Here is a 12,850-nt window from a genome sequence, read left to right on the forward strand (position 1 = left end):
AGACGTATGACTGAGAACTGGCACGTTGTGCCATGTTCCTCTCCTCAGAAGTTAAGAATATGTTCTAAAGTAAGTAATTGTAATTCCTACTTCAAGTAAAGAGCTTAACAATCTTGGCCAGAAGAGCCTTTTTGCTGATCAGAGTTGGACTTCACAAAATAAGGATAACAAGAATTCCACTCTACTGCAGCTTCTTACGGGATTGTATGCAGAGTAGATTTGCCGGAAAAAATCCCCAATGGTTTATCTCAGTCAGTGATCACTGCTGATGAGGAAGCAGTTTGTGTTATGGTTACAGGTTTTATAAAGGAGGAGATATCATTGTAAAACAAAACAACAAAAACAGCAAACAGAACAAAAAGGGGAAAAGAAAACAAAACTGAAATTTGCCCAAACGTTTATGTGCATTCTGGGTCCTGCTGATATGTCTGTTGGATGGATAGGATCCAATGCTTTCATAGTAGACAGATGCAATTCAAGACATGGGTAGATTTGGCCTTTTATTTCTTAGAACATCACTTATTGGATGTCGTTTGAGCCTTAGGAATTGTTAACTGATGTTTGTAATACATGCGCTCTTTGTGCCAGTGATACGCCTGCCCAATCATAGTGCTGCCCTCCTTGTTCTTGTTTATGTGCCACTTCTATGATTCCTGCTGCATATGCTATGTGGACTTACTTTTATGTGCTCGTGAGGCCAGGCAAGGCTGGTAAGCAGATGTTAGTACTTCAGCACAGTCACACAGCAAAGCCTTTGTACATGGGATGCTTCTGGATAAATAATATTTAACAATATTACGTACTGGTAAAGCAAAAAGAGATGTTCTGTAATGTGGTGGTATTTAAACTTGTTGCTTTTTTAAAATCTCTAAAAGCTAGCAAGTGCTCACTGGAGATAGGAGACAGCACACCTGGGAAGTGTGCTGTTTCTTACAGGCTTTCTGATCCTTCTTGTCAGTTACAGAAACTATCAAGCATTCTTCATCTTGCGAGGAATGCTTTGTTTTAGTAGCCAGCATTTGAGAAGGGTCAGAATCTAAGCCTGTGGGATAAATTGTCAGGACTGCTTATAAAAGCTGTGCTGGAACCATCTAATTGTAATATTGTTTAATTGTAAAGGAATCCTTAAAAGAACTGCAAAACCACAGCGTACTACAGTGAGTTTCCAGTTGCGTTGCTTAGGAAATAGCATACATCTTCAACTGATTTTTTTCATGTAATTTTTTTTTCCCCCCCAGGCTATGTTTTATTTAAGAAGGTTCCTTGAATCTGTTAAGTTTTTCTCCCTGAGGAGGTAGACTTCTTTATGTAAATACAAACTAATGTATATTAAAATTCCTATTAGATGTCAAATAAGCTTGCAGATAAGAAGTCTGTGCGGAGTTAAAAGAAGACTGCTTAAAAGAAAAAAGTGAATAGCTATAAAGTAAATAATCCAAATAATAGAGGCAGGAATATGGGATGGTGACAGAGTATAGGAAATTACATTTGCATTGTTATATGGATGTACTAAAGAAAATTCTATTTTCAGTGCATGTGCAGAGCTTCCAACTGTTGGAAGTAAGTATTCTCTTTTTATGATGAGCTTGATAGATATCTCTGATGAGATGTACGTAGGAGCTTTATTAAGACAGCCTTATTTCCAGTTGAGTACATTTCTTCAGAACTTCATCTATTTGAAATATTCAAATCTGGATGGGCTCCTCAAGGTGGACGTTAGCTACGATTTAGAGGGAAAGAAAGGAATGTATACACAGCGCAAGGTGTCTCCAGCAGAACACAGTTGCTCTGAAAAGCTCTGCTTGTCTTTTCTTTGAAACTTTTTTTTGTGAAACATTATCATGTCCTTGAGGGCATACTTTAATCTCAAGTGAAGATTGAATTGAGCTTGACCAAGCGATCTCACTTCTGGAGTTTTCTAATGCTGTGTGTGACTTCATTGTTGATACGTTATTGGTGAGCTGTGTGTGCATAAAAGGATAGCACAGTTTGCTTGCATTTTCTTCTGCAGGAGTTAAAAAGTGATGGAGAGGTCCTGGTTACGTAGTGTGTGCATAGGGAAAACTATTAAGTGTTAACCTTGACCTTCTGCTTCTTATGATATTAATTTCCAGAATTGTGGTGATGTCCTCTATTGCTTGCAGCACCACAATAGTTGGGATGCTTTCTTAGATCTCTCCCAGTCCATTTCTCCTGTAATATCTGAAAGAAATTAGTGAGTTGATATTGGCCAACGAGTCCAACTGCATTGATTTTCTTTTTGTATGGGGCACCGTGATACAGAAACCCTGAGCCTCAGCTGACACAACAGAATCATTAAGAGACCAGAAAAAGCTTAAAAAAAAGTAAATATTTTTAACTCAATCTGTCTTGACAGCATTGGATTTGAGAGTTCATAAAAAACGGTTGTCACATCCTCCTATTCGTTCCATAAGCTCAGTTGATGCCCCACTTTCTTTCTCTGTTCTGTTAGAATATATATTTTGCAAATACACAGTTCTGTTTATAAAACATGTTTTTAATGTTCTCTATTTTGCTGATATAAACCCAGCCTCCTTTGTTTTTAGGGCTTTCAAGGTGTCATTTGTACAGATGTAGTTCATACGTCTGTCAGCTTCATTATTTCCTTCTTTCATTTACTTCCTTTTAAGCAGAAGACTGATTTTTATTAGATGAAGCATCCATCTCTTTTCAGTTGTTTGAAACATGTGTAGAGCAAATAAAAGAAATAAGCCTTATTTATCTTTGTTTAACAACAAGATATTCATAGCTCTAAAGTTTTTACTTTCTGAATGTGGTTTTCTCTGGGGCTTTTTCTTGATATCATCTATGTAATGGATTGGAAATAACTGGTAGTAGTCTTGGTTGTGAAATTCACTGTTTTTTCCCCCTCTTCTTAAGACACTGCTTCACGCATTTCACAGTAATAAAATACTTTTTGTCTTTCAGGTTTTGCACTGGGGAAAGCAGGCGACAGGATGAATGCTTTACGGAAAGTATGTTGATTAAAAGCAAGTACAAATATTTCATAACAAAATATAAGATGTTATATATTTTTTAATTATTGGTATATTTTTAGTCTACACAAACACGTAAAGCCATGTGTGCATACAGTCTGCTTATAGAGTGGTGTGTAGGACTTTCTTTTCCATGTGTATAACGGCCTTAAGGAGGCTTCTTTAGGCTTCAAGTGTTTATTTATCCATCTATCTTAATCTAGTTTCTGTTTCAGTGGTCAACAAAACATCAAAATGGCAATGCTAAAATGCACAGTTAAGTTGTTAGTACCCTGTGAAGTCTTTTGAAATGTTCAGTGATTAGGAGGGTACAGTTATTAACTTGAATGTTTTCATTTCCGTAAGTGGATCAGATCTGTCAGGCCAGCTTCTGAAGTTTTCTTTCTTGCTTTTTTTTTTTTTTTTCCCCATCAGGATAACTAAACAGTGGTAAATTTCCAATGCTTGACATAAAAATTCACAACAAAACTTTTTTTTTTTTTTTTTTTAGGCAAAGAACAAAGCCATACGCAGCTTACATTTCATAGAGATGTATCAGAACCATACAAGTAAGGACTATCCTTTTTGACTCTTCAGCTTTCAGCAAGCGATGAATGCACTATTAAAAGCTGATTGAAACTAGTTGCAAAGTGTAAAAAGTTAACTAAAACCTTTAATTTTAGAATAATTTAATTTTTACTTTTAAAAAAAGATTTAATTCATTGTATTTGTTTAATTTGTGTATTACTTAGTTTCTTCAGCATGCTTTATGAAATACTAGCCCCAGATTGTTTTAGCTAGACAGTAGTTCAGTCTACTGATCCCTGTGCAAAATAAACTGCTATTAACTGCAGTGAATATGAATTGGCTCTTCTCTTTCACTCAGGTTTGTGTCAACAGTTGTAGGATGGTCTGTGAAGAAGAGTTCTGTTAAGATTTCATAATATAAGCAGATGTTGCTAAAATATTGTAGAGAGATTTGTCTTCCTTCTGTTCTCCTATTCTTCAGTTCTTTTTGAATGCTTAATGCATAGTATTTCAGGGGTTTTAAAACCGTGGCAGTAATAGCAAGAGCTGATCTCTGCTGTATGGATGTCAGCTATGGCTGGACATCTTTTCTCTGTAGTGGACCCCACTGTGCTTTTTCCCTTTTGCCATTCAAACATGATTCCCTGTTCACTCAATCCATGTATACAGAAAAGTCCCAGAAGGGCTAGAGAACACCGTGGTGTGTTCCATGGTAGCTTTTTGTGAATTTGGTTTAATGGCATACAAGTCTGTCTGATACCAGGTGTGATACCACTATACCAAATACTCCGTTATCTTTTGGAAAAAAAGATAATTTGAAGATGGTACCTTACAATGAACATCTTTAACCATGTTATTTACGTAGATAAATGTTCAGAATAGTACAGCTTTGTCTTACAAATATGCAATTGCAGTTATCCTTATGAGTCTGTCCCTGACCATTAATATTTCACATTAATAAATTTGGGATTTGATTTAAAAACTAGTGGTGTTTTCCCCATGCTTTCTGGTCTGCTTAATGTGAGCCATCTTGTCTGCAGTGTAAGAATTCAGTGTGCACAGGCCGAGTCACTGAATCAGATGTGAACAGCAACCACCAGAGGAAATCAGTTTGGGGTTCCTTTTGAAACAGGAAGACTGAGATGGCAAATTTCTGTACAGAAAAATCTAAGAACACCAAGGCCTAATGGAGCAATTTTAAGTTAAAAGCTGAGTTATCAAGAAAATCTAAATATGAGAAGGAAGGTAAAATTGCAACGCAGAACTTAGGTGTAATGCCTTTGTTTTTTTCTTTCCCTCCTTTAGTTTATCATGACATTACTGTGAAATTTAAACGCACAAACATCCGCATGAAGAAGCAAAACAAAGGTAATTAAGTTGCTTGGAAATGTTGAAGTTTTATTAATGAGCAACTGATATTTATTTGATGGAGTTAAATCTGTGCAATATTCATTTACTTCAGCAGTTGGTAGATGGAAATGAATGATGTATCTCTGAAGATAACCAGTGATAACCAGCTGTCTTTCACTAGAAATACCTGCTGTTGATGACATGGCTTTATTTTTGTGAATCAGGATTTGTTCCTTATGCACTGGTGGGAGCTTTGCTGGCTTTCTGCTGCCCTTCATGCTTCCCATTGCAATTCAAAATACTTGTACTCTACAGTAGTAGTAAATTGCTGTCAGTAGTTTGAAATTTGCAACTCAGCATGTCTGATGTCAACAGTTCAGCACAAGAGAAGGCAGGCAACTTCACCCAGGCTTCTCTGATCAGTATACTGGTAAAATATGTCACTGAGTCACAGTAAATGCTCAGATATTTATTTTCTGATAGGGCTGTCTCCTGGTCAGTGATAATAAGCAGTATTTCATTCCATCCTAAATGATGGCACTTGTGTGGTTTATATTACATGGTGATGAAGAAAGTGTACTTGCTCACAGACGGGTTTCTGCCTTTGCCATTGCTCATACTCCAAAGAAACAAACAAAACAATAGAACCCTGACTGCAACAGTACAGTTTTTTATTTGGAGAAGTTCTACTGTATTGTCAGACTGGAAGTTGAGAGGTGGACATGGCTGCATTCTCCTCGCAGCTTTAGCCAAAAGAGATGCGCAGCTTACCACGCATCATCTCTGTCTGCTGTCACTGATAGCTTCCAGCTGAATGCTGAACTTTTGAAGAGACAGTACTGACTTTCTGCCATCCCTTTCCTCCTCATCTCCAGAGCTGTTGCAGTGTATGCTTTACCAGCTGTTGAAAATGATGGGGATATATCCAGAGCAACCTTGTATCTTGATGTCACCTTCCTCAGGATTGCAGTATAGGAATTCTTACCATATGAGGTAGTTCAGTGAAGTAATGGTTAGCTTATTTCCAATACACTGCAGTTTTCAGTGTGACCTCTTTTTTTACCTTCTAGATTCTTCCTGTTTTTAAGTCATTAATGGTGATATGAGGTCATTTCTTTGCATGAATATTGGAGTTAAACCTTTGTATGTAGAGTCATAGAATAGTTTGGGTAGGAAGGAACCTCAAAGATCATCAAGTTCCAGGCTCCCTGCCACAGGCAGGATTTCCAGGTGCTAGATCAAGTACTAGAAAAAGATTTGATTCTACTTGTTTAGCTTAACTTTGCTTTCAAGATGGATAAAGCTGCTATTTCATAGAAAGTGGGTGAAGTTTGCTACTGAGTGCTCTTAATTGACACTCTAATATTAATATACAAACAGGAAGCAAATTAGTCTACATGACTAGTTGTAATTCACTTCAGATTCGTTATGATAAGACCTAAATTGCAGGAAAATGTAATGATTAACTCATTTATGAGAAACAGGATAGCTTTCCAGTTAGAGAACTGTTATTGTGTTCTCCTACTTTAATTCATTAATTCCCGTAGCTGAATAAACTGAAACACTGACATTTTTTTACATACTCCTTGATTTTTTTGTGTGTATCTGGTATTCTTCTGCACTGTCACATTAGTAATACGAGAAGATCATAACTCTGAACATTATTGATGTATTTCAAAAACGTCTAAAATTTTGGTGAATTTTCAACAATTTTTATTAGATGACGTCTTGATTCTGAGATGAGGGGTTTTTTTGTTCAGTATGACAGTAAAATTTAGCACAGGCTTAGAAAAATCTTTACAAGTCAACAAGAACAGCGTTGGCTGTATGCTTATCTGCAGTTCTGCATTTAAGGAGCACTCACAGTTGAAAATTGGCTAATTTGGCCTGTAATTTTTTTTTAGTGTAACCACTTTGAACTAGAGACTTACCTGCTATCTAAACTAGACTAATCTAAAAACTACACTGCAATTTAGTCTTTAATATGAGGGAAAAACATGCAAGGAGCAGGAGTAACACAGCTGAGCTACACATTTAACTATGCACTTATAAATAATGCTGTCACTGTTCAGTGGAAAGGAAGATTCTCATTAAATGCTGTTATTTTGTTTCAGTAATACACAGAATAAGACATACCTTCCAGTCTCATCTAGTGTGGCACTCCTGAGCCTCAGAAACAAGAACAGTCTAGTAGTGCTACCTTCTAATTAATATTACATAATCAGACTGCTGTCCTCTTTTATTTCCATTTTATTAGTACTTTTGAGAAGCACAGTGCCTTCTCACTGCTTTTTGTTTTTTCTAGGAGGCATCTTTCTGTAGCTCGCGTGTTATTACTGCCCTGTTCAGTGAGGCTTTTCCATTCATAGAATTGATTGAGTTGGAAGGGCCCTTTTAAAGGTCATCTAGTCCAACTTGCTTACAGTGAACAGTGACACCTACAGCTAGATCAGGTTGCACATAGTTTGTCCAGCCTGACTTTGAGTGTCTCCATGGACAGGGATTCCACCACCTCTCTGGGCAACCTGTTCCAGTACCTCAATACTCTTATCACATAAAGAACCTTTTTTCCTCATATTCAGTCTAAATCTCCCTCCTTTTAGTTTGAATCCATTTCTCCTTGTCCTTTCACAACAGACCCTGCTAAAGAGTCTGTCCCCTTCTTTCTTATTGCTCCCTTTATATAATGGAAGGCCACTGCTCTCAGGTCTCCCTGGAGCCTTCTTTTCTCCTGGCTGAACAGCCCCAGCTCTCTCAGCCTGCCCTTACAGGGAGATGTTCCATCTCTTGGATTATTTTCGTGGCCCTCCTCTGACCATGCTCCAGCAGTCTCTCCTGCACTGAGGACTCCACATCTGGATACAGTATTCCAAGTGAGGTCTCACAGTTTCAGTGTGTGCTCACTGCTTCTTGTTCTGGCACTGGGCACCCCTGCCAAGAGCCCAGCTCCATCTTCTTTGTATTTCCCCTTCATGTGTTTATGTACGTTGCTAAGATCTCCCCATACCCCCTCTTCCCCAGGCTGCACAGCCCTGGCTCTCTCAACATCTCATAGAAGAGATACTGAAGGGACTGAAGCATGTTGGTGACCCTATGTTGGACTTTCTCAAGTAGCTCTTTCATACCAGGGAGCCCAGAATACAATGTGCTTACTCCAAGTGTGACCTCACCTCTCTCAATCTGCTGGTAGCAGTACTTCAGAATAGAATAATTTAATCCCAGTTGAAAGGTACTTAGAAAGTACAACTTCAGGGCTAACCAAAAGTTAAAGCATATTACTGAGGGCATTATCCAAATGCTCCTTGAGTACTGACAGGTATGGGGCATAAACCACCACTCTGATAAGCCTGTTCCAAAGTTGACTACCTTGACAATGAAGAAGTTTTTCCTAACGTATTGTCTGAACTCCTTCTGGCACAACTTTCAACCATCTGCATGTTTCCTGTCACTGGATACCAGGGAGAAGAGGTCATCTCCTTCTGCACTTTCTGTCCTCAGGAAGCTGTGGAGAGCAGTGAGGTTGGAGAAAAGGAGGCTAAGGGGCAAACTAGACACTAAAACCAGACCTCAGCCACTCTTCACAGCAGATGCATTCCAACTCTTCTGCCAGCTTTGCAGTATTCAAGATGAGGCCACATCAAGTGCTACTCCTCATCCTTGGTGGCAGCACATTTATTTTGTGGTTGTCTTTAGGTGGAGCCAGAGCTCTATCCAACCTGGCCTTGAATGCTTCCAGAATGGGGTATCCACAGCTTCATTGGGCAGCCTGTGCCAAAGCCTCACCACCCTCATTGTAAAGAATTTCTCTTTAATGTCTAATATAAGCCAGCTCCCTTTTAAACTGTTGCCCCTTGTCCTATGAAGGGCCCCTTGCCCTGATGAAGACTCTCCCAGTTTTTTTGAAGACCCTTTTATGTACTGGAAGGCTGCAGTGATGAATCCTGCGGATTCCAGGAGCCATCTTTTCTCCAGTCTGAACAATTCCAGCTCTCTCAGTTGATCAATGTGCTTATGTGGCTGTAAAGCCCAGCACTGATACCCCATAGCTGTAATTAATATGCAGGAAAAATATACAGTTATTCATAGTTTTCACAGTAGAGCATCTTTTATAAGATTCCTTCTGCTTGCTGATGACATTACAATTATATGGTTATGTATGCTGAAGCCTCCCATTTTGCATAATTTCAGCTGGCAAATTCAGTGTGTTCCCAATTCCTGCACATAGAACTCAGTCGATGGCCACAACAAAGCTTAATGTTTTAAGAAAAAAATAATTTTAAAAAAAGTCATCACTATAATTAAATGTCCTTTTCTTTGTTCCTAATCCCTGCAAAATGTAGAAAACCTCTGTCAGATAATCAGGATTACATATTAAACAAGTAGAAATCCAAGTTTCAAGAGTTAGGTAGTATGAATATCTGAATGTGAGCTTAACTCAGCATAGTGTCTTAGTGTGGGCTGGAGTAGGTTTTCTTTCCAAACTCTTGTTAGGGGCTGCCCAGAAAAGCTAATGTAGGTTGCCCATCACAGCTTGCATTAGTTAGGAGGACTGCATTTTAAATGCTTTTCTTGATTACCTTTTTATCAAAATTCAGTGTGAGAAGATTAGTTATGTTTTAAATGACCTTATCCTCTTACATAGACCCTCCTGAATTAAACTGCAGTACTGCAGCTGGAGTGCCACAGGCAAGTTAGAAAATGTCTGAGCACACTTCTACTCCACAGCTAGAATTTGCAATTGGAATCTTGTGCTTTTGTGTTTGGCATAAATTTTGTTCAGTGACTGATGGAGCAATTTGCTGGCTTCTGAGTTTCGTGCATTAGCAATCTGCAGAAACCTGGTTGAATGGTGTAGGAGAGAAGCAGTGATGCAAAACACTAGCAATAAAATGCTTTTTGTCACTGAAAATGAAAGTTTGACAAACAGCTTTCTAGAAATCATTCACATGTGTCTACATTTTTACTTTTATTGTATCATGGAAAGCAGTATTTTTTTGAAAGACAGAACAAATGACTTTGAATGGTTATAGTTTATTTTCTAATTACAGGTTAGAAAAAAAGAAAGGAAATATTAGTGCTGTAAAACATGTGCCATTAGAATAGGGTTTGGTTTTTTTCCTCATTTACTCCAGCAGCAAAACTGTTCTGTAGAGAGGATTAATCAATAAACTGGCTTTTCAGCTTTTAAATAAAATACATTAGAACTATCAGAAACCAATTTGTGAAGATTAATAGAGCTAGGCCGCATGAAACAAGTCTCTTGGGGAACCAGAGAACAAAATTGGATGCCTCAAAAAGTAAGTCCTTCATTAAAATCTGGCAAGTGTAAGAAACCATTTGTAATTAATGCTAATACACTGTAATTATACCTTTGAGATAATATAACACTCTCAACTGAAGATGGAGCAAACTTCTGTTTTTGTGGACTCTGGAATTTGTTTGTCTCTCCCTCCCACTCGCCCAGGTTTGACCTGTGGATTGCACTCGTGCCCATGTGTTCTTTCAGTGATCTTCACTGCCCTCAAGAAGAAGAAAGCAATTGAGGACCATAGTGCTCATTTGTCCTTTAACCTTGATAAATTCATGCCACTTTTTGAGCCGAGGTGGAGTCTGTGTTTAAACCACATTTTCCTGTTGGAGCATTACTGACTTCCCTTTACCTTGCTGGCCCTTCCCAGTTTCTCTACCTATGCTGGGTTGGAAAGGGGTGGGAGATTCTGACCTTGCTGCTTCTGTACCTGTGGGCAGCAAGTCCAGGAGGCGGCAGTGTTTGAAGCACGCCGGTTGTTTTCAGCTGTACCTTCACAGTAGGAAATGAGTTCAAATCTCTATAGATGAACTGAGACTTAAAGTCAGATTTATCATCGTTAAGATTTAGTTGTTGAAACTGCAAAGGAAGCAGTTTTGAAACTATTGTAGGTATTGTTTTTTTAGAAGGTGTGGTGTGGTTCTTGTTTAGGCATCTCCCCTTGCAATGGCTTCATTTTAATACTCTTTTAAGTAACCTTAAGTGATCTTGCTTCTCTGCTAATCTTCCATATTTTTTTAATCTGGGGAAGTCATTTATTTCCTGAGTGGCAGAAGAGGATTACCTTTTCTTTGCTGAATGTTCTTGGGAGAGGTAAGGAAGTTGTCTGTAGAAGACTTCTTAGTATGTTAATGGCACTTCTAGGAAAGTAGAATGCTACTTAAACCTGAGGTATTAAAACAAACAAACAAACAAAAAAACCCAAGAATGGTTTTATGGTTTGAATTTAAAGGTGGTGATGTTTTCATTCAGTTTTGTATATTGGTAAGTGGAGTGTATTTACTACAAAAAGAATGTGATCTTCGTTAACATGCCAGCAAAAATTGGGAAGAATGGCCTTCCCAGATTGGTTTGACCATTTTTAAGATACTAGTATGTTGTAACTTAATAGGTAACAGACACAGATGTGAGAAAGTCTTGGTTCTATTTTTCCTTAGCTAAGTTATTATATGCTTACAAGTAATCGTGTAATACTAATTTATACTTTCTTTCTTTACAGGGTATGGTCTTCGTTGCCACCGAGCTATTATTACCATCTGCAAACTAATTGGCATTAAAGACATGTATGCCAAGGTTACTGGATCTAAAAACTTGATTAATATTACTAGAGCTCTCTTTAAAGGATTGACAGAACAGGTAGATTACATTCCTTGGGTTCTGTTAATTAAATCAGAGGACAGGATGGGATTGATATTGTAGTAGTCTGTGATTTAAAAATGTTGTATTCTGCATTAATGCATGTTACTAACATGTCAGTGTGCATCCTTATTAGCAAGATGCACTTTTTCTGGCAGCCAGACCTCTTCCAGAATCAATTTCCTGTAGAATAACATGGTAATGCTAATTACCTGAATCCCTGCTGCTTATTATTAGCTTATTTGAAATCCACAAGGATCCTTCTGATGAGTCTTTTAGTTTATGCAGCGTTGAAAATGTTTGTTGGTAAACATTTTTCCTACCCCATATAGTGTGTATGTATTTGACCTCAAGTAAGCCAACATCATGCATCATTGCTCCTGAAGTTAATGTTTTCTTAGGGATGATTTAAATTGGAATCGGCCAGAAGCAGGAAACAAAACAGCCTTTCTTGTAATATTAATTAGCCTGAGACTTTTAAAAATAGTTTTGTCTTTTTCCTGCTCCCTCTCTGCCCCCAGGAGACTCACCAGCAGTTAGCAAACCAGAAAAACCTCTACGTGGTGGAGTTCCGGGAGGAGCAAGGCCCACTGCCCATCGTCGTGGCACTGCCTGAGGGCACCGTCCGTGAGGATCCTGAGCCTGAGGATGAGGTTCCAGACACTAAACTGGAGTGGTGTGAGGTTAAAGAAGCTCAGGGAATGAAGAAATCCCCCTGGGCAAATGTTAGGCGGACAGTATGGTAAAAAATAAAATAAAATCAGTACCTATATCTCTTCTGCTCAGAGATGCGGCTGTGAAAGCCCAGCCCAAATGGGCAGGCTTACATTTCAGAAGATGCCTACAGTAGATTTCATACCGTTCGTGTTGCTGCTCTCATTACTACCATTCAGTAGCAGTTTGCTTTCCCACAACTCTTCTGATCACTGTTCAGCTAGGAACATACAGAAGAAAGCAGCCAATGGACATGACATTGACTTCAAGCATGCGTTTACTTGATTCCTGCAGATGTGTAATCAACAGATCCCGTGTTTCCTTCATAAATTCTTGGGAAACGACTGAAAATACAAGATTGTGGAAGCAATAAAAAATCCTCAGAATGAATTTGCTGGAGGAGTTGTCGTCTTTTTTGCAGCGTAGTGGGGCAACTGAAATCAAGAAGGTAGAAGATTTGTAGCTCAAAGGAGATAGGCAGTGATGAAGGGCAACAGCTGAATCTGTGCGAACACTAGTTGTGAAAGTTGGGGGAGTTCCCCAGTTGAAGCAGAGCCCAAATATCTGAAGACAGTAATCTCTCAATCTCCTATTTTAG

The 12,850-nt window shown here is 38.5% G+C and overlaps 1 protein-coding gene across 1 annotated transcript in view; it reads left to right on the plus strand.

Moving 5' to 3' along the window:
- Window positions 1-12,642, plus strand: part of MRPS5 (mitochondrial ribosomal protein S5) — a 43,622-nt gene extending 30,980 nt beyond the window's left edge. The window contains exons 7-11 of the mRNA XM_042886614.1: window positions 2,950-2,996; window positions 3,508-3,565; window positions 4,830-4,892; window positions 11,402-11,538; window positions 12,060-12,642. Of these exons, the coding sequence (XP_042742548.1) occupies window positions 2,950-2,996; window positions 3,508-3,565; window positions 4,830-4,892; window positions 11,402-11,538; window positions 12,060-12,284 (530 nt within the window). The 3' untranslated portion in view covers window positions 12,285-12,642. The remainder of the gene's footprint in view (window positions 1-2,949; window positions 2,997-3,507; window positions 3,566-4,829; window positions 4,893-11,401; window positions 11,539-12,059) is intronic.
- Window positions 12,643-12,850: the final 208 nt, after the last annotated feature.

The sequence above is a fragment of the Lagopus leucura genome, unplaced genomic scaffold, assembly GCF_019238085.1.
Source record: "Lagopus leucura isolate 7727_CA_CO unplaced genomic scaffold, USGS_WTPT01 Super-Scaffold_73, whole genome shotgun sequence".
NCBI lineage: Eukaryota > Metazoa > Chordata > Aves > Galliformes > Phasianidae > Lagopus > Lagopus leucura.